The sequence below is a fragment of the Dasypus novemcinctus genome, chromosome 3 (genome assembly GCF_030445035.2).
Source record: "Dasypus novemcinctus isolate mDasNov1 chromosome 3, mDasNov1.1.hap2, whole genome shotgun sequence".
NCBI lineage: Eukaryota > Metazoa > Chordata > Mammalia > Cingulata > Dasypodidae > Dasypus > Dasypus novemcinctus.
Window position 1 is genome coordinate 13,020,399 of NC_080675.1, and position 27,603 is coordinate 13,048,001.

Here is a 27,603-nt window from a genome sequence, read left to right on the forward strand (position 1 = left end):
CTTGTGAATTGTATACATTAAATCAAACCCTCAAATTATTAGAAGAAAAGGATAGTACAGTCTACACCAACTTTAAGTATGTCTCTGGGATAGTCCACACCTTTGGAAAAATTTGGGAAGAGAGGGTATTGATTAATAGCAAAGGAAAAGGGCTAGTCCACAGGGAATTAATAAACTAATATTGGCCAATCTACTCTTACCCAGGGAAATATCAGTGGTGCATGTAAACAGAAACCAGAAAGGTCATATGTCTGAAACAAAGGGCAATAGGTTAGCAGATGAAGAGGCTGGGGAAGCCTCCCTTAATTCCCCTTTGAAGTTGATGATCCTGATACCCTCTATTCCCAAAGAGTTCAAGGTCCCCACATTCTCTGAAAAGGCAGTGAAAGAGCTGGAGCAGTTAGGAGTGACCCTAGATGATCAAGGGAGATAGATTCTTCTGGATGGCAGGCAAATGTTGAATAAACAAGTGATGAGAGAGGTATTAGCAGTCTTACACCAAGTGAGTCATCGGGGGGTACAGAACATGTATGATCTGGTTCTTAAGTATTTTGGATGCATGGGCCTTTATACTGTAGCTAAATAATCAGTGAACAATGAATAATTTGCAAAAAGGTCAATAAGAAAGTCTTAAGGAAGCAAAAACAAGGGGAAAAGGAGCCGGACCTCAGGCCATTCCAGAGTATTCAGGTTGATTACACTGAAACGTACCCAGTGGGTCCACTAAAGTATGTTCTGGTTATTATAGATCATCTGACAGGATGGGTGGAGGCATGTCCTCCAGCCTCAGCCACAGCATCAGGAACTTTCAAAATTATCCTTGAAAAAATCATTCCTCATTATGGGTTACTGGAAAATATAGACTCGGACAATGGTAGCCACTTTACCTCCCATGTACTCCAGAATATTATGCAAAGCTTGGCTGCTACATGGAACTTCCATACACCTTGGCACCAGCTGTCTTTAGGAAGAGTGAAGAGAATAAATCAGACTTTAAAAAAGCATCTTTCTAAATTGAGCTTAGAAACAAAGTTACCCTGGATTAAGTGCTTACCCATAGCCCTACTGAGGATTAGAACTGCCCCTAGAAAAGAACTGGGAATCTCTCCTTACGAAATGCTTTTTGGCTTGCCTTTTCCTAGGACTGGAGACTTTCCTTCCTTATAGTCAAAGGATCTCTTCCTTAAGAATTATATACTGGCTTTGTCTTCTTCTTTGTCAGCCCTCAGGCATCATGGTTTGCTGGCCCAGACCCTCATCTCAAATTCACTGTCCGTCAATATCAGCCCAGCAGTTGGGTCCTAATCAAGTCATGGAAGGAGTCCAAACTTCAGCCAACCTGGGAAGGACCCTCTCAAGTTTTGCTGACAACTGAAATTGCAGTCCAGACAGCAGAAAAAGCCTGGACCTACTACTCTCAAGTAAAAGGACAAGTACCCAAAATGGACGATAAGTATCCAACAATACAGTCCAAGTCCTGGGAAATAACTCCAACTTCAGATTCTTTAAGGATCACTCTGAGAAGGCAATAGTTGGGAAGGCATATTAGAAAGGGGGAGGGACTGGTTGGACTCTATATCTTTGCAGGGAGATATCCCTCCACTTAGAGGGAAGGCTATTATCTATAGCCTTGTCTAGTGCCTTAAGAGACTAGCAGATGAAGGACTTAAAGTTTCTGAAAAGAGAATAATTATACTGACTATGATGTTTCAGATTCAGGTCATAACAAGCCCTGTTAAATTGATAGTAAATATAACTGAAGACCTAGAGTCTCAGACTGTGCAGTTTAACACCTGCTGAATGATAAAATATGGGGATTTAGGACATCAGTGGTGGGTGAATGGCCTAAATAAATATCTATGCCTGGAGTCACTGAGGGGTTATCTCAACCTCCCCCCAGTCTTGATTGGAACTTTGTGTGGTGGACTCCTGAGTACAAGGGGTGGACCACCAGGAATGGTGGAAGCCATACTCACTGGAAACCATTGGAGGATAAAATAGCTCTTTATAAAGGTAATACCCCACCAGACTGCAAAAATCTCCAGTGTAACCCAGTGGTGATAACCATTAGAAAGGCAGACAAATTCAGCAATAACAACAGTTATTCTTCCCCTAACAGAGTCTATGGGATAAGAGTGGACATTACAGGTAAAGATCCTCTGGGGAGGTTCCATAATTGAGTCCTCCCTCCCCCTGCAGATCTGATGTCAACATCATCCCCTCCAGCTAACCCTTCAGAAATACCAAGGGAAACCCCACCAAAGGCCAGTTCCCTGAAGAAGAATGATCGTAAAGTGACCAGGATACTTAAGGCAGAAGATTTAAAGCAGACCATAGAAATAGAGACAGGATATGGAGACACAAATGCCTGGGAAGAATGGATCAAATATACAGTCCCGAGTCTGAACAAAAGTAACTGTTATGCTTGTGCAACAGGCCGGCCACTGCTCCTATCATACCCTTTCCATTAAGTACGGAAGAGCATGAAACGGAGTTTAAGCACATGGTGCTCCTCTTCCAGAATGCTAGTAGTTGTTCCAAATTGTAGTACGTTGTCCTTTCTCTTCCCGCCTGTCAAAAAGGGAAACATCAAAGCCATAGGGGCTTCCCACCTTGGTCCAGGAAGTCTGTCTCTCTAGATGGGGAAAAGGGGTCCAGAACCTTGGGACCATGGCCTTGTGTACACAAGTATGGAACGTGAGTGAGGATAGTACTAGCAATTTCTCCAGTTTGGTCATACCCTAAGCAGACCTTTGGTGCACTGTGGATAAAGCATCCTCTGATGGATGTTACCTGAGAAGTGGGAGGAACCTGTGCTCTGGCTCAATTGGCCATCCCATTTACCCTGGTATTTGAAAAAGAGGAAGAAACACAAAACCAGGGAAAGAGAAAGAAAAGAAGTTTACCTGGTTCCTTTGATGACTCAATTTATCTAGATAGTATAGGAGTTCCCCAGGGAATCCCAAATAAATTTAAAGCTAGAAATCACGTAGCTGCAGAATTTGAGTCATTCTTGTTCTGGTGGGTCACTGTTAACAAAATTGTGGATTGGATTACCCATATATATATTTTAATCAACAAAGATTTATCAATTACACTAGAGATGCAATTACAAGAATAGCAGAACAGTTGGATGCTACTAGCTGAATGGCATGGGAAAACAAGATAGCCCCAGACATGATGCTAGCAGAAAAAGGAGGCATCTGTATTATGATTGGAGATAGTTGCTGTACCTTCATCCCCAATAATATGGCCCCAGATGGGACTATCACCAAAGCCTTGAAAGGCTTAACAGCCTTATCTGAAGAGTTAGCAGAAAATTCTATCATTGACAACCCACTCACAGGATGGTTCAAAAGCTGGTTTGGAAAATGGAAAGGAGTGGCACTGTCTGTCCTGACTTCCCTTATCATCGTGGCTGGGGTACTCAGAGCAGTTGGATATTGTATCATCCCATGTACCCGATAGTTAGCTCAAAAACTCACTGAAATGGCCCTAACCAAACAGATGCCTGTGCAGTATAAGTAAAACAACTTGTACTCCCTTAAAGAGGAAGATCTCTATGATGAAGAAGAGGAGGCTCTGAGCAGATTTGAGAAACTAAATAGTGAAAATTGAAAACTAAAAAGAGTCTAAAAGAAAGAGGGGGGATTTGTAAGGAAAGGCTTAAGTTTAATTTTTACATAAAGGAGAAGCCAGGGCCAGTTCTACACTCGGAGGAGGGAGGGAACGGGTTCTAGCAACTTTGGTGCCAAGGATTTGAAAAGTGGCAGCAAAGCGATGGCAGCCAATGGTGAGAAGCAAGGGTGGGGCCAAAGCAAGGGTGGCCAATGGTGAGAAGGAAGGGTGGGGCCAATAGTGAAAGCAGCGCCAAATTTGAAAAGCAGCAGCAGGAGTGAAAGCAGTGCTGAGACTGCCCAGACCACCAGAATGTAGGGAACCAGGAGCGGCAACTCAGAGTGGGAACCGGGTAAGGTAGTTAGATCTCTCGCATTGGCTGTAACTCCTGAAGTACCCAATCAATGGGGAACAGGGGAGGGACCTGCATGTTAGGTTTAGGGTATAAATGTCAGTGTTTCTTGTTGTTTGGAATGCCGGCCATTTTATGCAGGTCGCACCCGTTCTTCCAAGATCGTTAATAAATTTTTTCTCTGCAATCAGGTGAGCTTTTGTTTTCTTACAGGTACAGCTTTCTTTCTAACAATAACTAGACAACTGGTCAGATAAAGGGAGTTAGCAAAGCAAGTGCAGTGGAAGATAAAGCATTCCCAGCATTGAGAAGCAAGAAGGAACATGATAGTCAAAACAGTGGCAAAGGTCAGTGTGTCTCAAGTACAAGTGACAGGGAAATGAGATAAGTGAAATAGAGCCCAAATTATACAGGGCCTTCAAAGCATTAAGCAAAAGAATGTTCAGATTTATACAGTTTTAAATGGAACCTCATAAAGTGGGAAATAAATCAGGATGGAATGGGAGGGAGGCAGTAGGTGAGGATCACATGAGAAGCTATTACACTTATCTAAATAAACCCTCATGGTAGCTTGGACAGTGTGGGATAATATGGTTAGAGAGAGGTACATAATTAAAAATATTTATGAAATAAAATAGACAGTATCGTATAATGGAATAGTAAAAGAATAGATGATATCAAGGATGACTCCCCAAACCTGGTGAATAATGGTGGGATGTATACTAGGATAGAGAACACTGGAGGAAGACGAAATATGAGGATAAATATCATGAGTTTAATTTGGACTTGTTAACCTTGAGATGCCTTGAAGACATCAAAGTAGAGATTAAAAAGAGGGATTTGGAAATAGGGATCTAATCATTTAAAAAAAAACCTCTGCTTATAAATAAGAGAATTTATATAGATGATATTTAAATGTATGGGTATGGGTAAGAATACCTACAGAGAATATACAACAAAAAGTGGAGATCTGCTACTGTAAACATATTTTCACTTCCAGCAAAAAATAAGGGTGTTTAAGAACTCAAAGTGTAAATAAGGAAATCCATCACAAGTGTTTTGGAAGAATATTTAATCCTAGGTTTTATATTATTCTTAATATAGCATAAGAGAGCAATCAATTGATCTGTACATGGCTAGGTGTGCTGACATGGTATGATAGAGGGTTATGTGTAGATAGAACATATCCAGATATATAAACAGAAACATTTTGGATTAATATTGATCTGAGACTAAATCAAGGAGGAAAAATAAAAGGAAACAAGTTTCTCTTTCATTAATGGAAGATTAAGTAAATCTAACCAAGCCTCCTGATGAGGATAATTTTTAAAGCTGGACAAAATATAAAAACATTGAAAACTAACAAGGTAGTGAAGTAGTACCCATCCAGGATCTAAAGACAATGAAAATCCAGAAAGGTAAGCATGCAGTTTGGGCCTACTTTTCCCCTGGGGACACTTGTTGATTCTAGAAGAAGCTCCTGAGAGGTTGAGGGCCAGAATGATTCTTTTGATAACTTTGCATGCACTGCTAAGTACCCCTGCACTAGGGGTAAGGGTAAACTTGAAGTAGACTGGCTCTTGCAGGGAAAGCAGCCCAAGTTCAAATCATTCAACACCTGAAATTGGATTAAGATGAGCTTTTATTTCTAGTGTATGTAAGTGTCTGCCAGAGGTAAACACAATCCTTTCTAGAGAAAGATAACATCCCAGGTCTCAAATTATGTCTACAAATAATTTTTCAAATACAAGATCAAACACACAATCAAAAATACCTGGTCACATGAAGAGATAAGAAAATATGAGTAAGAATCATGAAATAGAAACATGCTAAAAGGAATGCCAGGTGTTGGTGTTACCTGATACAAACCCAGTTCAAAAGGATAAAAGACTCAAACTAGGGATTCAACAGAAAATTCAAAGTTATGAAAAATAGGATGTGGCAGATTTTTAAAAGAACTAAATACAACAATCAAAATAAGATTAAATAGAAATGAATTAGGGAAGCAGAAATGGCTCAACTGATAGAGTGTCGGCCTATCATATGGAAGGTCCAGGGTTCTATACTGAGGGCCTCCTGACCCGTGTGGTGAGCTGGCCCATGAGCAGTGCTGTCATGTGCAAGGAGTGCCATGCCATGTAGGGGTGCCCCTGCGTAGGGAGCCCCACATGCAAGGAGTGTGCCCCACAAGGAGAGCTGCCCCACATGAAAAAAAAGCACAGCCTGACCAGGAGTAGTGCAGCACACAAGGAGAGCTGATGCAGCAAGATGATGCAACAAAAAAGAGACGCAGTTTCCCAGTGCCACCTGATAATACAAACAGACAAAGAAGAACACATAGTGAATTGGAAAAGAGAGCAGACAATGGGGGGTGGGGAGAAGGGGAGAGAAATAAATAAAATAAATCTTTAAAAAAAAATGAATTAGTGAAGTGGAAGATGGGTAAGGATAAAACACCCAGATTGAAGTACAAAGAGAAAAAAGGATGGAAAATAGAGAAAAAAAAAGTAAAAGATATGCAAGATTCTAAAACAAAGGACTAATATATGTGAAATTGAGGTCCTAAAAGGAAAGGAGAGAGAAGATATGACAAAATCCTATTTGAAAAGATAATGTTTGAGAAGTTTCCAAAGCTGACAAAAGAAAACAAACCACAGATTAAACAGAACGTCTATATGCCAAAAGAATTAAGAAAGGAAGAAAGGAAGAAAAAAGAAGGAAAGAGAGAGAGGGAGAGAAAAAGGGAGGGAGGCAAGGAGGGAGGCAGAGAGAGAGGGAGGGGGGAAGAAAAATCTATATTCTGGTGGTTTGAAGCTGTATGTAGCCCAGAAAAATGTTCTTAAATTTAACACATTCCTGTGGGTTTGAACCCATTTTAAGTAGAACCTTTTGAAGAGATAACTTCAGTTAAGTATGTGTGGTCCACCTTGATCAGGATGGGTCTTAATGCTATTACTGGAATCCTTCATAAGTGAAGTAAAATTCAGACAGATAGAGAAAAGAAAGTCACAGAAAGAAAGCAGCTGGACATCAATTGGACTGGACAGAGAAGGGAAATGCTAGGACATTTCCAAGTGCCTTGCCATGTGAAAGAAGAGCCAGGAATTACCAGCAGCCAGCCCAAGAATGTCAGACTTCAAGAAGAAAGCTTCTACTTGATGATGGCTTGATTTGGACTTTCTTTTGGCCTCAAAACTGTAAGCTAATAAAGTTCCATTGTTTAAGCCAACCCATTTCATGGTTTTGCTTGAGTCACCTAGGAAAATAAAGCATATACAAAAGCAGTGTAAAATCCTATGCCAGTTAAAAAAAAACTATCTACTTAAAATGAATGTGACGGAGTGACTTCATCAACATGGTGACATAAGACATCCACTGAAAGTCTTCCCTGGAAAAGTCTCCGCCTAGAATCAGCTAATAAAAGAACAAATTCCACTTGCTCAGAACTCTGGAGGATGATAAGAGACTAGAGAAGGACTCTACAAATGCTGAATAAAAAAAAGAAAAGAAAAGAAATCTCCAATATCAAGTAGAAGGTATTCTTCCCAGACATGCCAGTCTGGACAATTCCCCTTCACTCAGTCCCATATGCCACCTAAACACAAAAGGACTTTTCTGGATTGACCCACCTTTCTGGATTGACCCCATCTGGGTCCCCAAGGCAAGATACCATAATAGGGAAGAAACCAGAGGCAGAAAACCCTCACAGGAAAAAAAGGGGTGGGCTGCCCAAAATTCTATAAGACAAGACAGGTCCCAGGACTGAAAATGTAAGGATAATGGCACATTGAGTAAGGGAGAGATTTAAACATGGGATCTGGGGAGAAAAATATGCACAAAAACAAACAGAACAGATCAAGATTCCTGGAGAAGGAACATAGGAAAGGAAGCTTTCTCCTGGGAGTGAAGCAATGGCACAAGAAGTGCAATCTGAAAAATTGTAGCTGAAATCCAAGGCAAGAATTAGATGAAGAAGAGCTGAGAAAATCTGAACAGTCAAACACAGGCTACTCTAAAGTTCCAGAATAAGTTGGGACAAGTGTCAAAGAAGAGCCTCAATTCAAAGCCAATCAACAATAAAACCCTAGACAAGAGGGAGAAACTGACATTCAGAGTTAACTCATCAGGTTAATCAGATACCAATACATCAGCAAAAAATTTATAAGCCATACTAAGAAAGAGGAACATATGGCTCAGGCAAGGGAAAAAATTAAAACTTCAGAGGAGACACAGAATTTTGAACAACTAATCAAAGAAGTACAAACAAATCTAAATCAATTCAAGGAGATGAAGGAAAATAGAGAGAGCTAAAGGATCTTAAGAAAAAAAATGTGTGAGCATAAAGAAGAATGTTCAAGTTTAAAAAGAAACATAACAGTGTTCATCAATTGTAACAAAGTATCACACTAATGAAAGATGTTGTTAATGGAGGAAAGTATGGGAGGGGAATAGAGTGGGGTATATGAGAATCCCCTATATTTTTTCTTTTTTTTTAAATTGTCTAAGATACGTAGATCACAAAAAATGTTACATTAAAAAATATAAGAGGTTCCCATATACCCACACCCCACCCCACCCCCACTCCTCCCACACCAACAACTTCTTTCATCATTGTGGCAAATTCATTACATTTGGTGAATATATTTTGGAGCACTGCTGCACCACATGGATTATAGTTTACATTGTAGTTTACACTCTCCCCCACTCCATTCAGAGGATTATGGCAGGATATATAATGTCCAGCATCTGTCCCTGCAATATCATTTAGGACAACAACAGTCCCAAAAATGTCCCCACATCACATATTTTCTTCCCTCTCCCTTCCCTCAGCACCTACTTTGGACCACAGAGGTTCAACTATGGCAGGGAAGGAACACTGGTGTGGGGTGTTATTGATGGGGGACACATGGTTGGGAGGGAGTTCTCAGGGCATTTATATAGGATATATAAAAATGTTTCCCTGTATTTTTGGTGTAACATTTATGTAACCTAAAGCTTCTTTAAAAATAAAGGAAAAAAAAAAGAAATATAACAGAAATTACGGGGATGAAAGGCACAATAATGGAGATTTAAAATACACAAGAGGTATAAAACAGCAGATTTTCACAGGCAGAAGAAAGAATCAGTGAAGTAGATGACAGGACAATCGAAAAGTCAGAAGAACACATACAGAAAACAATAGAATAAATTTTCAGTGTCTCAGGGATTTAAGTGACAGCATGAAGAATGCAAACATATGCATTGTGGATGTCTCAGAGAGAAGAGAAGGGGGAAGGGGCAGAGAGAATATTTGAGGAAATAATGGCCAAAAATTTCCTAGCACTTATCAAAGACATAAACATACACATCCAAGAAGTATGATGTACTCTAAACAGAATAAATCCTAAAAGAACTATTCTGAGACACATAATCAGAATGTCAAATGCCAAAGATAAATTGAGAATTCTGAAAGCGGCAAGAGAAAAGCATTTTGTCACATACAGGGGATCCTCAACAAGATGACAAGTGCTGACTTCCCATCAGAAACCATGGAGGCAAAAATGCAGTGGTATGATGTATTTAATGTATTGAAAAAGAAAAACTACCAACCAAAAATTCTTAATCTGGCAAAAATTTCCTTCCAAGGGAGAGTTTAAAATATTCAAAGGTAAACAGAAACAGGGAAAGTTAATCAACAAAAGACCTGCCCTACAAGAACTACTAAAGGGTATTCTGTAGGCTAAATGCAAAAGCAGGAAAGAATGACTCTGAGTAGTGTGAAGAAATAAAGATCTTCAGTAAGGGTAACTAAAAGGGAAAATGAAAAGCCTAATAGTGTGGTATCCACAACACACAACTCTATTCTTTAATTCCTATGAGAGTTTGAATACAATTGAACAAGAAAAAGGCATGTATCCTGATAATAGACATGCAAAATATAAAGAGGTAATGTGGAACAAAAACAACCTAAAGAGGGAAAAGAGAGGAATATGAGAGCAGGGAACATGTATAGTATTGAGACTAAGTTGGTATCTTTCCAAATTAATAGGTTATAGATGTAGGTTGTGTAATAAAATGAATGAGAAATACATTTTCAGGCTAACAAAAACAGAATTGGTCACTAGCAACTTGCACTAAAGGAAATACTAACAGGTGTTTTTCAGGCAGAAGGAAAATGATTCTGAATGGAAAGCCAGTAATATGACAGACAACAAAATGTTAAATATGTTCCTAAATCTAATTAAATATTAATTATAAAAAACAACAATACCTTGTGAGGCTTAAAATACATAAACCACTAAAATATCTGACATCCATAACAAGTAAATCAGAAAAGGATTAAATAAAGGTAAAGTGTTGTGAGGCTCTTGCATTATCCAGGAACTGGGTAACAGTACCAATGAGTATTAAACTTTGATTAGGCAAGTGTCTTTGTTGTAGTCTCTACGGTCATACAGACAGAAAAGTACAAAAGAAAAGTAGAAGAATATATAATTTCCAAGCTAATAAGAGGGGGAGGAGGCATAGTAATAAAATTTAATCAATTCAAGAGCAAGAAAGAAATTAAAGAAAAAGGAACACAGAAATGGTGATAAAAGAAAAAGCAAATAATAATCGGACACATGCAATTACATTAATTGTAAATGAACCAAATGTTCCACTTAAAATATAAAGCATGTCAGATTGGATTAAAATCCAATAAAACACAATCATGTTGTTTATAGACAAAAAAATAAAAGACATTAGCATAAGCCATAGAGTGGGAGAAAATAATTCAAAATGTAACCAACAAAGGGCTTGAATCTAGAATAAAGAAATTCAATAAATCAGGGATTCATAACCAGGGGTCCACAGACCCCCATCGGGTTCATGGAACGATTTCAGGGGGTACATGAGCTTGAATATGAAAAAAAATCAACTTATTATTTTTATTTTCTCTGACCTCTAACTGAATTTGAGCATTTCCTTCACTTATGAATGTATGCAATAAATAAATTACTGTAGTATTCATTTCACCTGACTGGCAAAGGGGTCCATGGAACTTAAAAAGTTAAGAACCCCTGCTATAAATCAATTAGAAAGAGATGACAACTCAAAAGGAAAATGAACAATAAAGTTGAACAGGCACTTCTCAAAGAAAATCTCCAATAAACATAGGAATATATGGTCAACGTCATGAGCAGTCATGGAAATGTGCACCCATTAGAAATGCTAAAAGATATATTAAAATGATACTAGGTGTTGGTAAAGACATAGAGCAATAGGAAATCTCACACCTTGTTGGTAGAAATGTTTATTGGCACAAGCCAATTTGGAAATAGTTTTTCATTTTCTACAAACATACTCAAAACTTCTATCTCAGCAATTTCACAAGAGAAATTATTTAAAATATTCATAGCAATATTATTTGTGGTGGAAAAAAAACTAGAAACAACCAAAATGTCCATCAACAGTACAATAATTAAGTAAATCATGATACATTCCTATAATGACACACTATAAAACAATGAAAATGAATACATTATAGCCATATGCAACAATAAATGTGAATCTCACAATGGTGAGTGAAAAAGCCAGTCACAAAAGAATATATGCTGTGTGTAATGTATATATGTGTATGTGTGTGTATGTATGTATATATATATAAATATTATATATATAATGTTCAAAAACAGACAAAACTAGACTTTGTAGGGATAGATGAATAGGTGGTAAATATAATTAAAAGCAAAGGAAGTAATTAGAAGAAAAGTCAGGATAGTGGTTAGTTAACTATGGGAAAGAAAGAGGGGATAGTGATTGAAAAAGCATAGGAGAGTTTTTAGGCTGTAGACAATATTCTCTTTCTTGACATGGGTGATAATTAACATGGATATTGACTGTCATAATTCAAAAAGCTGTACTTTACTTTTCTGTGTGTGTGCTTTCATAATTTAAAAGAGGTTAAAAATCCTAAATACTTGCAACATTTTAACTGGAGAATTTAGTACCTATAAATCCCTAGCAGAACACCTACTCTCTAAAATTATTTAGAATGAGTATGGTAATTATAATGGAGAGCTAAATACCTATGCCCAAGCATTCAGGTAGAAAGCAAGAAAATATAATTCCTTATGCACAATTCTCATGACACACATTCTGTATTTTATATTGACCATGCTAACTAAATTAAAATACTTTCTTTACTTTTGCCTTCAGGATACTGCAATCTCCTGATTTCCCTCCTTCTTCATTAGCTACTTCTTCTCTTTTTCCTGAGAGGCCTGTCCTTATGTTCCCAGGCTCTAAATATTGGACCACTTCTCTCCCTACACTCTCTATCTGTAAAGTGCAAGAAACCATAAACTGAGAAATTAATTTAATATGGTCCCAGACTGGGAATGCCCAGCAAAAGCAATCAGTTATGCTCTACATAAATATCTCATTTAATCTAGGTCACTCAGAAGTCTCTCATGTTAAAATCAATGAAACAGGAGCCAATAAACCAAACACATAAGGAAATAAACCATCATGGAAGAGTTTAAAGAAACAAAACACAGTAGAATTTAACCTAAAGGATTATAGATGTAAGACTTATCTAGAATATTAAATAAGCATTTAAAATGTTGAAATATTGTACAACTACTATCCCTTGCTTGAAGTGGCAGTCAACAAACCATTGAAGACCATTTGAAATAGAAATATGGTTCTAGCTTTTGTCTACAAATCTTTTATTGATTCCCTCCAGCAGCATGGAGAAAGAACCAGTATCAAAACATACAGAATACATGTTAGTCGCTTGGAAGAAAATTTCAAGGACAATGGTCAATTTTTAAAGAAATGCTGCAGGATCAAGACTCATGATGGAAGTACACGTGGGAAAACACCGATGATAGTTGATGACAAAGATTTGAAATGTGATTAAACAGAGTTGGAATTTTATTGTGAAAAAGTTTTAAGAGAACTTTATTTTGCTTACATTTTTCTTTTTAAGTAATCCTCAAAAAATTCCCAGAGATGGAAAGGCAGGAAGAGATGAGAGGTGGAGGCGTCTTTGGGACATGGAGCTGCCCTGGATGGTGCTTCAGGGGCAATCACCGGACATTGTAAATCCTCACAGGGCCCACTGGATGGAATGGGGGAGAGTATGGGCCATGATGTGGACCATTGACCATGAGGTGCAGAGGTGCCCAAAGATGTACTTACCAAATGCAATGGATGTGTCATGATGATGGGAATGAGTGTTGCTGGGGGGGGGGGGGGAGGTGGGGTGGGGGTGGTGGGGTTGAATGGGACCTCATATATATATTTTTTAATGTAATATTATTACAAAGTCAATAAAAAAAAAATTCCCAGAGATAAACTTCCAAGAAATATAAACTCAAGTCAAAAATCTTGAAACAAGGAAATATAGTACCATATGAGAAATCTAACAGAAACAGAGCTGGAAAGATTTCATATATTGAAATTAGGACTACTTAAGCATGTTTAAAAGAATTAAAAAGCAATTTAAAAATATGAATTATTAGCAGAGTTTCTCTCTGCTGAGACTCTCTGCTGAAATTCCCTACATGCCCATGCATGCTGCCTCCATTTTCCACTAGATTTTCCAATACATTACTCATAGTTATTTTAAATTCAGTCTGATATTTCCAACATATAGGTCATTACAGATACTAGACCTATTGATTGCTTTATTTATGGGTAAAGGTAAATGTTCATTTTTTTCTTTATTTTCTGTGCTTAGTGAGTTTTTACTGAATGTTAGTGTTCAGTAAAGACTGAGGTAACAGAATTTGTGCCCAGAAATGAAATTAAATAAGTAGCTAGGCTGTTAGTAGAGGGCATTGAGTCTGTCTAGTCAGTAGTTGAGCTGGGTTTGAGTTTTGTTGCTGCTAGTGTACTTTCATTGTTACACAGGCTTTAAATTCCTCCAGCAGTGGGCCAGTTACCTTGTGTTTAATGTGAGGAGAAGGGGAGCCTGAGATATCACAGGTACCCATAAATCCTGCTCTACTCTGAGCTTTCAAAAGAGGATTCTGTCTGTATTCTTGCCCTTTCCCCAGAGGCAGACTATTGTTGCTTATTACTACATACTAGGCTCATGGTGAGTGCAGAGGATTCTCAGTGCCCTTGGTCCAGGATCAGTATTAGTCAGGGCTTTGAACCTGGTCCTTGGATTGGACCTTTTTCAGTGTTCCTATCCTACTTTCCATAACCTTGTATCTTTGAGGGGAATCGTTGGCAGGGTCCCTTCCCCATAGGTAGCAGATCTCTGTTTTATATTGATGCAGGGTCCTGGGTCTAGTCTACTGCCTTTCCCTCAAGGTCAGAGGGCTTCTGCTACCAGAAGCAGATTTTTTTCCTGGTCACGGGGGAAGAAGGGTTTCCTATCTCTCTTCCAGAAGCAAATGGCTTTGGCTTCTACCACTCCCCCAGAAGCAAAAGACCTCCACCTGGGTCTAAAAGAAAGACTGTTTTCTGCTCCTCCCCAGGAGTTTAGACTTTTGCTTCCTAAGGGAGAAGTAATGAAGAAGTGGGAAATGTTGTGTCCCTATCCTTTAGCAGCAGCCAATCACCACAATACCTGCACCACCAAGGCTGGCTCTCTCCAGCCTCCTGCCTTGACCCCCATTCTTTTTCATGAGCATGCAGCAGAGGCCATGGAAAAGAGCTTGCAAATCAGGGCAAAGTTCCCAAGTGTCCAGAGCTCCCACCGATAACCTAGCCTACAGTCAATATTTTAAATCTTGTTAAAATTATAGCTGGTTTTTCTTAACCACTTAATGTGATGGCCCCCTCTTCCTTCTATACTCTGCCAAAAGTCAAGGTAACCCTGTGTCACAACTGTCTTCAAAGGGGCTTTTAACTCTTTTGAATTCAACTCCCTTGGGTTGCCTTGTGACCTCAGCTCTCTGGTGGGGTCAAAAAGAGTTATGATTTTATAGATTTTGTGGATAATCCAATGTGGTTAGAGTGGGAGTGATGTTTCCTTGAAGCTTTCTACATCCTAAGTGAAAGTGGAACTGATCTCTTTTTTAAGACAACTCTCTTTTTCTCTTTGTGAACTGTAAGAATAAATTGTATAATTTCATGCTTCCTAGAAGCCCCCTAGAAAATATTCAGTCAAATACTGAATTTGGTAAATAATTTAACTTCTCTAAATCCATATTTTCTCACCTGTAAAATGAGAACAAATGCATCTTTTGGGGTTGTTATGAAGATTTTTAAAAGGATGAGTCTAGAGCATTAAGTATAGTGCCTGGCCCAAGTAAATATTCCACACCTTAATACTTTCTGTCCATGTAGCTAGGTTACTTGAAATAGGACTTTTAAAGTAAGTGAATTTAAGCTTTTTATTCACAAATAACTTTATTCACAAAACAAAGACTATCCTATTAAAAATTTAAATAAGACCATCTTTCAAATATTGCCCATACATTTAATAGATATATAATGGTCGAATAAATAACCACATTGGGAGAAATTCATGATTTTTAAAAATTATTTCCATAGATAAAAATCAAGTCATGCAAAATTATTAAAAGTAGAACTAATGAGTCTGTCAGAATCAGAAGACTGCTAGACCACATACCCTAATCTCAATCAAATTTCACAAATTTTTAGGAACACAAATGCATTATACCACTCCATTGATATCTTATTTTCACTTCTCATCCAGGAATGCCATTAGTGGATTAGGCCAACGTGTCACTAGTCTTTCAGGTAAACACATGTGAGAATATTAAATTCAATCAATGCTCATTCTAGGCACTGTTCTAGGTTCTGAGGATGCCATGATAAACCAAAGATTCTGCCCTTATGGAATAAAGGGAAGAGAATGGTAAGCAATAAGGTCAGAAAAATAGACAAGGTCATTTAAGGGCATGGTAAGGAATTTTATTTTATCTGGAATGGGAAAGTACATATATTACTATAACAATTTATCACTAACTGGTGGCTTTAAACAAAGTTTATTTCTTTATTTTCTAGCAATTCTGGGGGCCAGAAGCCTGAAATCAGAATAACTGGGCTGTAATCAAGTGGTCAGCAGGGCTGTACTCCCTCCAAAGGCTCTAGAAGAGAATCCATTCTTTGACTCTTCCAGCTTCTGGTGACTGCTGGCATTCCTTGGCTTTTAACCACATCATTCAGATCTCTGCCTTCACCTTCACATCACCTTCTCCTCTACGTGTGTTTGTCAAATCCCCCTCTGTATCCTGCTTATAAGGATACATGTGACTGCATTTAAATCCCATCTACATAATCCAGGATAATCTCCCCATCTCAAAATCCCTAATTTAATCACATCTGCAAGGATGCTTTTTCAAAATAAGGTAAAATTTACAGGTTCCAGGGATTAGGACCTGATATCTTTGGAGGCCATTATTCTGCCTACCAAACCATTTTAGTAATTTTCATGCAAAATGGTAATATGCTATGATGCTTTTAAAAGATTCATCTAGGTGGGCTATGGGGGCAAAAGAAGAAACAATAGGTCCTGTGAGGAGGCTGTTGTGGTAACTAGCTGAGAGATGACTGCAGCTGGAGAAGTAAAATTATACATTACAGTATATATCTGTTGCAACCATGATCAGTTTATGAGGAGACTGTATAGTAGTTAAGAGGGAGGAGTTTATATAACTGTTATGAGGACTCAAAGAGATAAAAACATGTAAAATGCTTGACAGAGCATAGTGTCCAACACATAAGCCCCCAAATGTTAGCTATAGCTATTTTTATCTGTGCCTGATATTGTACATTTTCTGGAATATAATTTTTACTCCATATAGTTTGGTTTCCAAAATAAAAGTGAAAAAAGCAAATAAATGGATTCAATAATTCAGCAAGTAGATACTTTTTCATACTTTATTATAAAGGAGCCACCAAAGCTACATGGTATAATTACATCAATACTATTTTAAATTTTTAAAAAGACTGCACTATTTTAGAAATTTACCTTAGTAATTCTTTCACTTCTAGATAAGTACAAGTTCAAATAAAATACTCAAATCTATCATCTAAGATTTCAATTTAATTATTGTGGAAAAATAAAAGTGAATCAACAAAGACTACAGAAAAAATTTATTTCTTATTCAAAAGATACCCTAAGATTAAGTGGTATAACATGAATATATTATAACAACGATATTTTAAAGTGTCTTCATACTTAAGGAATTAAATTAGACATCAAAATATTTCCTTTCTAGATCCTTAGTTAAATTCAACCCTGAGATAATGACCTAATTGAATTATCACCCATTGTCTACTCTGGATACAATTTAGAAAGTAAACTGTAGAAATAGTAATAATGAATTCAGTTCTAATCTTATATCTGCCATTTTATTTTTAACCTTAAATTCCTTCATCACTAAAAATAGTAAAAGTAACCTATTTAAAAAGTCATTTGTCAGGTTACCATAAGAATGAAATGTACAAAAATATCCTTGGTAAAATTTTATAATAGATAAGGTTAGCAATATCTCCAACATCACTTTAATCTGATATTCTTTAAGGTAAAAACAAGTTAAAAGATGAGTTCTACAATCTGCTTATACTACTGTTATGAATGTAGTTAGAATCTTGGGAATAATTAACATGTGGTGTAAAATATTTACTGTTCAAGTCCTTAAATTCTCTAAAAGTAAATTATTCACAGACGACTACTATTAGTTACTACCCCATGGATTTAACGGACTTTGAGCTAAGATGCTGAAAACCAGCAAAACCATTGGATGCTCAAGCTAGAAATCTGGAAGTCATTACTAAGGCACCCATCCCTCACTCGCCACATCTAGACCAACATGAAGTTCTGCTAATTCTACCTCAAAAAAAAATGTATTTTGGATATGTCCTCTATTCTCTAATGTCCTAATTAGCTGTCCTAATTCAAGCTGCCATCGAATATCACCAAACTAGTATTGTAGCTTCCTGATTGCCCCACTCCCATCCACTCACCATGCAATCATCAAAATGATCTTTGAAAAATTACTTGAAGATGAAGTCCAAACTTCTGTACGTATGATCTTGACCCCTGTCTACCTTACTAACCTCTTTCCAAGCCATGCCCACCCCAATTCACTAGATTCCAACCACACCTGCCTCTTTACTTTCTACCAAATTCTTTTAATCTTAGGGCTCTCTGTTGCTCTCTGTGCCTGGATCTCTCATTTCCTAATTCTTCAAATGGCTGCTTCCTCCTATCCCACTGAAACTTTAGCTTAAAAAACACCTCCTCAAGGACACTTTCCTTGATCTCTCAATGCACAGTAGGTCCCCCCATCCTACACATGCACACCCACACCCCTGTTAATTTAGCGCCTGTTCTTTCCACCCAGATGTCTCGTTTAATGTCTATTTCCCATACTAGACTGTAACCTCTTTAAGGGCGGTTCGTTTAATTTGTTTCGTTCATCTGTGTTTTTCCAGTGCTTAGTATAAAATCCTGGCACATGGGAGATGAACAATAAATATTTATAAATGAATGTAAGAAAATGTCATTATTACTAAATGTTTGCATTGGGGCAAAAGACTGCCTTTCTATATAGTGAACTAAGAAACTACAGCCACCACAAAAATAAAGTAGCTATTTGAAATCTGCTCATCGGTTTTATTACCTGAAAATAACCACTCAAAAAGGTAAGGCAGAATTAAAGAAGGTTGTTAACCATGACTGCAATAAATCTTAATATTTGAATACAATGACTTAAAAATTATTTGAACATAAACATAGGCTTTATAATTTGAAATAAGGTTGCTTAAATGTTTGGCCCCTTACATTGTATATTAAACTCTCTATAAAGTCATTGTTATTTGAGATGCCCTCATTAAATCCTTCCCATTTACTTAATTCTTCAGCATTTTTACATAAAGTCAGAATCACACAATTAAATGCTGTCCTATTCTTTTTCTCTCATTGTTTTCCATAGTCTTTAGATTTTCCTGATATAGAATTAATCTAAGACTGTCTTTTACTTTTTTTTGTATCTCTTTCAGTGTTTAGTACAAGGCAAGATAAATGAGGGTCCTGAGTCAATAGTTGCTTGTTGATGAACTAAAGGAATGAAAACAATTAGCAATGAAGGATTTGTTAGTACATATTAATTAGCATAAATTTTCTTTATATCCATTAATCTTCTACATTATGAATTAATTTTAATTGCTTTAAAAGCTAAGTAAAATCATACCTTCTATAACTCAGACACACCTTAACTTTTCAGAAGATATATTTGATTCTTTGTACAAATATGCTATAGGGAAATTCATACACTCCCATGAAACTAATTTCTTTAGGAGTTGTTATTTAACTGTCTATTATTTAACTGCAAAATAATTCTGAGATCTCTAAAGGTCACTACTCACTCCTTCATCTTTTATTCTTGCTTTATGAAACTCTGGATATCCATATGCTGCCATTTTAGCCTGCTGACCACAGAGTGTATGCTTGATAATTTTAGCTTTAACTCTAATTCACATATTTACATTAACTTATTAGCCAACTGGACCTAGCCACTTGTTCCCTTCTATTATTGTTTAACTGGCACTTCCAAGTGCCATGCTAAAAAAACTTCAATCAGTTAATATCACGAGGGCATAATTACATTGAAACTATGGCATGATTCTTGGAAAAACAGATATCAAAAACTTCAGTATCCCCTTGACTCAATTTTGAAACACATTTAATGCCAAAACAAACCTCTTCTCAGCTCACCAAAATTAACTAGTAAAAAATTCGTATTGGTTACCTGAAATGTGGGTAACTTCTGAGAATAAAATAGTTTATCCCTGAGCTAAATTATAGCAACTGGAACTATGCTATATACACCTAAAAATAGAACAACCCAAAGACACACTAATACTTAAAATATTTTAAACAAGTATAAATTAATTTTAAAATTATGAAAAGTGTTCTAACCAAACAGAAAGCCGAAGCAAAATATAAAAAACTCACTATTAACAAATATAATCCCGATTATTATGCAAACCCTGAAGTAACCCCATTAGTAGGTAAGCTCCCAGAAGAAAGAGACTGTTATTGGTTTTCTTCATTCAAGTTCATATGAAGAACAGCACTTCGCACATAGGGGACACTCAATAAATATTTGCTAAATAGAGGAAAAAGTGTTCTAGCAGATCAAATATTTCCGTTCATAGTAGGAGATCCAATTCTAAAGGAATTTAGGAAGCAATAAAATAAATTTAAAACAAATGATCATGGCCACAGTTTAATCTATATTTGATGATTTTTCAGCAGTCACCACAGGGTCATCATTAGGAATAGCATTTAAATTATATTATTGATGTTGTAGAAAAATTAATACAGATTTAAGTCGACAGCTGCCAAACAAAAGGGCTATGATTTTGTAAAAATAATTAAGAATTTTTTTAGTTACTAAAAGGCTAATTTTATCAGACTATCTCCACTGGGAAAATGACTAAAGAAATCTTGATGACTTAAGATCATATCAGCCACTTTCTACAAATATTTTTATCAAAATTCAAAATGTACATCTTAGTACTTCCTCCATTCAACTATTAGGTACAAAAGATCAGCCATCAAAAGCTCTGAAATTTTCTTCCCACAATGACAAAATGCAACTGGTGGAAAATGGAAAATTCAAACTGTATTGCATACCAACTTACTCTGACTTTTGGCAAAACTCTCCGAAGTGTCTCAGCAGGATTCTGTCGCATCAAAATTGGAAGATTTGCAATCACACTTGTACCTTGGATATCTTGACCAGCACTGACAAAGGAAACACAAATTTAAATTTTGGAATAATAAGTTGAATTCCTAGTTCATTAATAATAAATATAATAAAAATGAATTAATAAATTAATAGAATTAATAAAAAGCAGGGATTAATTTGAAAAAGTCTGACAGTTTTAAACTTTAAGCACATCATGCCAATATAAAAATAAACAAAAACTGAATGTCATTAAATAAATCTTATGACAAACGCTTGAAGACATTAATTATGCTTATTGTTAGAGGTTTACAATAATTAACAAGCTGTAGCTCAGTTTCCCCTGACATGCATTGGGGAAAGGCTAACTTCATCCCCCATAAGCCTAAGTGCCTAAGGGCACAGCACTTCCCCACAGGTTAAATAAAGAAACCACATAGAGACAGGAGTAAAGGGAAATGGAAACATTGCCTACCTACATATCAGAGGAAGATAAATTCCTACAGAATAAAGAAACATCTGCTCCTGCAGCATTCCAAGAAACCATAACTCCCTAACCCACTATCTTCTAGTCACTATCAGGAAAAATTTCCACCTCTAGGGCTTCCTATTAACCCCTGCACTTCACTCGGATCCTCAACCCCCTCCATCAACTATCATTTCCCCGCCTAGGAAAGTTTTGTATAAATTCAAGTTACCCCCTTCCAAGGGGGGGCTGAAGTCTGTTCTTACAGACCCCCTCCATTGGGAGAGCTTCTCAATAAATCTTTCTTTGTCCATAGTCATTTCAGTCTCCATGTCCCAGTAAGTGCCATATTTTCTCCAACATTTATGAAAAAACAAAATCGTCTATTTATATGCATTTTTAAGTCTTAAAAGTCTTGAGACTATTATTAATACTTACTTAAAAGGTCTACTTCATTTTTTTCTGGTGACCTGTCAGTTTGCTATACTTATAAAAAATGTAAGAGTACAATTTCATCATGGTAAGATATTAATAATCAGACAAATAACAGAGAGCAATAAAATCATCTACAGCAGAATCATGCAACAACTTTTTTCTGGTACAATGAAATTCCATGTTGTACTAGACTTACATCATGAATTACCAGAAACTTCTTAAAACATACTAGGTTGGTGCAAAAGTAATTGTGGTTTTGCATTGTTGAAATTTGCCATTTGGTAATGGTATACATTCTTAAATAAATGTGGTTATGTTATACATCATTTTAATGTGCATTTCTCACTTTATGTTTTATGGTAATGAGTTATTACTTGCTGTTAATTTTATATTTATTTTAGACTATGATAATGTTAGATAAAAAGCAAACTTCAGCTATTTTCTTATTTGAGTTCAAAATGGGTTGTAAAGCAGCAGAGACAACTCGCAACATCATCAACTTATTTGGCCCAGGAACTGCTAATGAACATATAGTGCATAGGTGGTTCAAGAAGTTTTGCAAAGGAGATGAGAGCCTTGAAGATGAGGAGCACAGTGGCCAGCCCGTGGAAGTTCACAAGAAACAATTGAGAGCAATCATCAAAGATGATCCTCTTAAATTATACAAGAAGGTGCCAAAGAACTGAACGTCGACCATTCTACAGTCATTTGGCATTTGAAGCAAATTGGAAAGATGAAAAAGCTCGATAAGTGAGTGCCTCATGAGCTGTCCAAAAATCCAAAAAAATTGTTTTGAAGTGTCATCTTCTCTTATTCTACACAACAACAACAAACCATTTCTTGGTCAGGTTGAGACGTATAATGAATGTGGATTTTATAAGACAACCAGCAATATCCAACTCAGTGGTGGGTCTGAAAAGAAGCTCCAAAGAACTACCCAGCCCAAACTTGCACCAATAAAAGGTCACAGTCACTGTTTGGTGGTCTGCTGCCACTATAGCTTTCAGAATCCCAGTAAAACCACTACATCTAAGAAGTATGCTCAGCAAATTGATGAGATACTTTGAAAACTGCAACACCTGCAGCTGGCATTGGTCAACAGAAAGGGCCCAGTTCTTCTCCATGTCAACACCCAACCTCACATTGCACCAACGAACACTTCAAAAGTTGAACGAATTGGGCTATGAAGTTTTGCCTTATCCACCATATTCACCTGATCTCTCACCAACCAACTACCACTTCTTCAAACATCTCAACAAATTTTTGCAGGGAAAATGTTTCTACAACCAGCAGGATGCAGAAAATGCTCTCCAAGAGTTTGTTGAATCCTGAAGCATGGATTTTTATGCTACAGGAATACATAAACATATTTCTCGTTGGCAAAAATGTGTTGATCATAATAGTTCCTATTTTGATTAATAAAGATGTGTATGAGCCTCGTTATAATGATTTAAAATTCATGGTCCAGGGAAGCGGACTTGGCCCAATGGATAGGGCATCCACCTACCACATGGGAGGTCCACAGTTCAAATCCTGGGCCCCCTTGACCCATGTGGAACTGGCCCATGCGCAGTGCTGATGCATGCAAATAGTGCCCTGCCACGCAGGGTGACCCCCGCGTAGGGGAGCCCCGTGTGCAAGGAGTGCACCCTGTAAGGAGAGCCGCCCAGCGCAAAAGAAAGTGCAGCCTGCTCAGGAATGGCGCTGCACACACACAGAGTTGATGCAGCAAGATGATGCAACAACAAAACAACAAAAGAAACACAGATTCCTATGCTGCTGACAAGAAGAGAAGCGGACAAAAAGAAGAACATGCAGCAAATGGACACAGAGAACAGACAACTGGGGCGGGGAAGGGGAGAGAAATAAATAAAATCTTTAAAAAAAAAGAAACTGGTTCCTGCAGACACTGAGAGTTTCAGTTAGCCTGGCTTCCCCTCAGGCTGGGGGCAGAGTCAGAATGGTGGCTACTGGCCTCTTTCTGACTTGGGCTGGTTCACACCCCAGCTGTTTCCAGAGTTATCTCTTAGCCAGCCAAGTCTTCCAATCAGTAGCTGAAATCAGCAGCCAACGGTCTCTTCCCCCCCTGTTTCTGGGAAATGGAGCATCCAATTCCAGCCACAGAATAGCTCCTGGGGTGTCTTATGCCACCAGAGTAGGACAATCACCAGCCTCAGCAACTTGGCCGGTCATTTCCCAGAAAGGCTGGCACAGGTCCCCACAGCTTCATCCCTGCTAGAGGTGGCACTGGGGCCTAGGCTAGAGCTGCAATCTGACCAGGATGGAAAGAAGGCAGTGCCTACCAGCACTGGGATTTTCAGTCCACCCCACTTCCCCTCGTGCCAGGTGCAGCATTAAGATGGTGGCTCCCAGCCTCTTTCTGACTTGGACAGGCTCAAACTTTAGCTGTTCTCAGGATTATACAGTAGCCTGCTGAATTTACTCATCAGTAGCTGAAATTGCTGCCCAACTGTCTCTTCCTCCCCCATTTCAGGAAGTGGAGCTTTCAATTCCAGCCATGGAACAGTTCCCGAGGCAGCTTGTGCCTTCAGTGGAGGATGGGCACCGGCCTCCAGGCATGTAGTGCTCTATTTATGAGTCTTCTCTGCAGATGGGCAGTCTCCTCCTACCATTCCTTCAAGTATGTTGCAGGATGCTCTTCTGGTTTCGTCGAGCCCCCAGACAGGTGCTTCAGTTAGCTCCAGAGAGCTGTGGGAGTTTGCTAACTGCCCTGTAGCAGGAGCTGACTTTGGGAGCTCCTTACTCCACCGCCATCTTGCTGGTTCTCTGCTGGGAGGTTTTTGATGATTGATATTGTCTCATTAGTTGTGACTGGACTATTGAGATCTATTTCTTCTTTACTCAGTGTAGGTTGTTTGTGTGTTTCTAGGAATTAGTCCATTTCATCTAAGTTGTGTAATATGTTAGCAGACTGTGGGGATCAGTGGGATGTCCCCTCTCTCTTTTCTGATTTTATTTCTTTGTATCATCTCATATTTCTTTGTTAGTCTAGTGAAGAATCTGTCAGCTTTACTATACTTCTCAAAAAATCTGCTTTGGGTCTTGTTAATTCTATTTTTCAGTTCTCAATTTCATTGATTTCTGCTCTAAACATTTCTTTCCTTCTGCTTGCTTTGGGATTAGTCTGCTGTTTTTTTCCAGTTATTCGGTGTGTGTTCTTGATTCTTTAATTTCACCTATTTCTTCTTTTTATTGTAGGCATTTAAATTTAAATTTAACAATACTCAAATCATTCAAAGCATATTCTCCAATCACAAACCAGAAATCAATAGCAGAAGATAAACTTGAAAATTCACAAGTAAGTGGAAATTAAACAACACAATCTCAAAGATCCAAAAAAGGTATCACAAGGAATGTAAGAAAATACTTGAGACAAATGAAAATACAATACAGTAAAATTATGAGATTCAGCATACACAGTGCTTAGAAGGAAACTTAGAGCTGTAAACCTAAATTATCAAGGAAGAAAGATCTCAAATCTATAACCTAACCTTACAACTAAGGAACTAGAAAAAGAAGAGCAAATATAGCCCAAAGTTAGCAGAAGGAAGGCAATAATGAAGATTAGGGTAGAAATAAATACAAAAGAGAAAATAAAAACAAAGAAAAAATGAACAAAATCAAAGTAGATTATTTTAAACTATCAACATTGACAAACCTTTAGCTAGATTGACTAATAAAAAAAGAAGAAAACTCAAATTACTCAAATCAGAAATGAAAGAGAGAATATTACTACTGACCTTATAGACATAAAGAATTGTAAGAGAAAATATGAACAACTGTATGCCAACAAATTAGATAATCTAGATGAAATGAATAAATCCCTAGAAACACATGACTTACCAAAACTGATGAAAGATGAAAGAGAAGATTACAAAAGACCTTTTACAAATAAAGAGATTGAATAAATAATAGCAAACTTCCCAATAAGGAAAAACCCCTGGACCAAACAGCCCTACTGATCAATTCTACTAATCATTAAAGAAGAATTAACACCAATCTTTCTAAAACTCTTCCAGAAAAAAGGAGATAACACATCTTAACTCATTCTGTGAGGTGAGCATTAGCCTGATATCAATGACACATAAATATATCACAAGAAAACTACAGACCAATATCCTTTACAATAATAGATACAAAAAAGTCCTCAACAAAATATTGTCAAACCAAATCCATTAGCATATTAAAAGGATTATATACAATGACCAAGTGGAATTTATCCCAGGAATACAACAGTGGTTGAACATATAAAAATCAATCACAATCTATGTATCTTTTAAAAATAAATAAAAAACATATTTTTAAAAAATCAATCACATTGCCCAGAAGGACAGTCAGTAATCACCCAGAGCTATCTAAATCACCAGCTATCTAAATCATTGGGGGGCCCATGAGACCAGAGAGCATCTTGCAACATCCTTGGAAGAATGGAAGGGGGAGATCGCCCATCTGCAGTAAAGATTCATGAGTAGAGCACTCCATGCCATGGAGGCCAAAGCCCATCCCCCACCAGCAGATCAAGCTACTTGGAAGCTATTCCATGGTTGGAGTTAGAAGCAAGCTCCATTTCCAAAAAACAGGAAAGGAAGAAATAGTTGGGCATTGACTTCAGCTATTGATTAGTAAATTTGGCCACCCAATCCTAAGAACAGCTAAAGTTTGAACCTGTTCAAGTCAGAAAGAGACCAGTACCCTCCATTTTAACTTCACTCCCGGAATGAGCGGAATCAAGGTTGACTGAAAATCACAGTGAAGGTAGGGACTGGCTTCTTTCTACCCAAGTCAGATTGCAGACCTAACCTAGGCTGCACCCCACTTTGGTCAGGGAAGAAGCTGGAGGGAAGTGAACAGCCTCTCTGGGCAGCTGCAGGCACTTTCAGCCTACACAGACCAGACTGTTGGGCAAATCTCTAGCTCCATCCCCACCCCTGACAGAACAGGAGGAGGGATAGTGTTCCCCATGCCCCACTGAGGAATTGCAGTCACTTTGGGCCCACATGGACTAGATTGGTGGGCAAACCTATGGATATATCTCAGCCCAATAAGGTAGGAGAGGGGTGGTGTTTCCTCAAACTTTCCAGGCAACTGCAGGTGCTTTCTGCCTGCCTGGACAAGATTTCTGGGCACACTGGAGGCTCCATGGCTACCCCTGGCAGGGGAGGACAGGGGCCAGTGCTTCATCAGTATAACTTTGCAACTGCGATCAGTTTTGAATCACACGGTTTATTACATATGCCCCCACCTGCAGCTCCATTCCAGCCCCAGGCTGTGGAGGAAGGGATGTGAAGCTTCATCAGTCTCTCCAGGCAACTACAGCTTCAGCCTTCAGAGTTTTTCCACATCCTCAGTTCCTTTTCCACAACCAGTAAAGAGGAAGGGGCAAGAAACAGATGAAAAAGAGCTGAAAATTTCAGATTGGCTGAAAACAAGTCACTATAAAGATCCAAATTAAGTTGAATCAAGTATCAAAGAAGGGCTGAAACACAAAGCAAATGAAACAGAAAACCCTAGACTAAAGATAGAAAAGGAGCCAAGAATAAATTCATCTAATACATCAGATGCAGAAACACCAACAAAAAATTACAATGCATATCAAGAAACAGAAAGATATGGCCCACTCAAAGTAACAAACTAAGCCTCCAAATGACATAAAGGAGTTGAGACAACTAATCAAAGATGTTGAAAGAAATCTTAATAAATTCAATTAGATGGCTAAAGAAAACAGTGGGTGAGCACAAAGAAAGTGAAAGCATACATAGAAAAATAGCAGATATTATGGGAATAAAAGGCACAATAAAGGAATAAAAAATACACTGCAGGCAAAAGAAAGGATCAGTGAACTTAAAGACAGGGCCTCTGAAAACAAACATACAAAAAAACAGATAAAGAAAAGAAATGGAAAAAATTGAACTTTTTACTTCTCAGGGAACTAAGACAGCAAGAGATGTGCAAACATATGTGTCATGGGTGTCCCAGATGGAGAAAAGAAGGGAAAAAGGGCAGAAGGAATATTTGAAGAAATAATGGCAGAAAATTTCCCAACCCTATTGAAGGACATATATATT

At 37.7% G+C, this 27,603-nt stretch overlaps 1 protein-coding gene across 4 annotated transcripts in view; it reads right to left on the reverse strand.

Moving 5' to 3' along the window:
- The window catches only part of PPP4R4 (protein phosphatase 4 regulatory subunit 4), a 233,038-nt gene that overhangs the window by 116,506 nt on the left and 88,929 nt on the right, over positions 1-27,603 (reverse strand). For 2 of the 4 annotated variants that reach the window (XM_058292201.2, XM_071213717.1), the window contains exon 3: positions 20,573-20,675. In XM_058292201.2, coding sequence (XP_058148184.1) covers positions 20,573-20,675 — 103 coding nt within the window. Of the gene's footprint in view, positions 1-20,564; positions 20,676-27,603 lie in introns of all 4 variants that reach the window. The other 2 variants (XM_071213718.1, XM_071213719.1) reach the window with 1 other exon arrangement.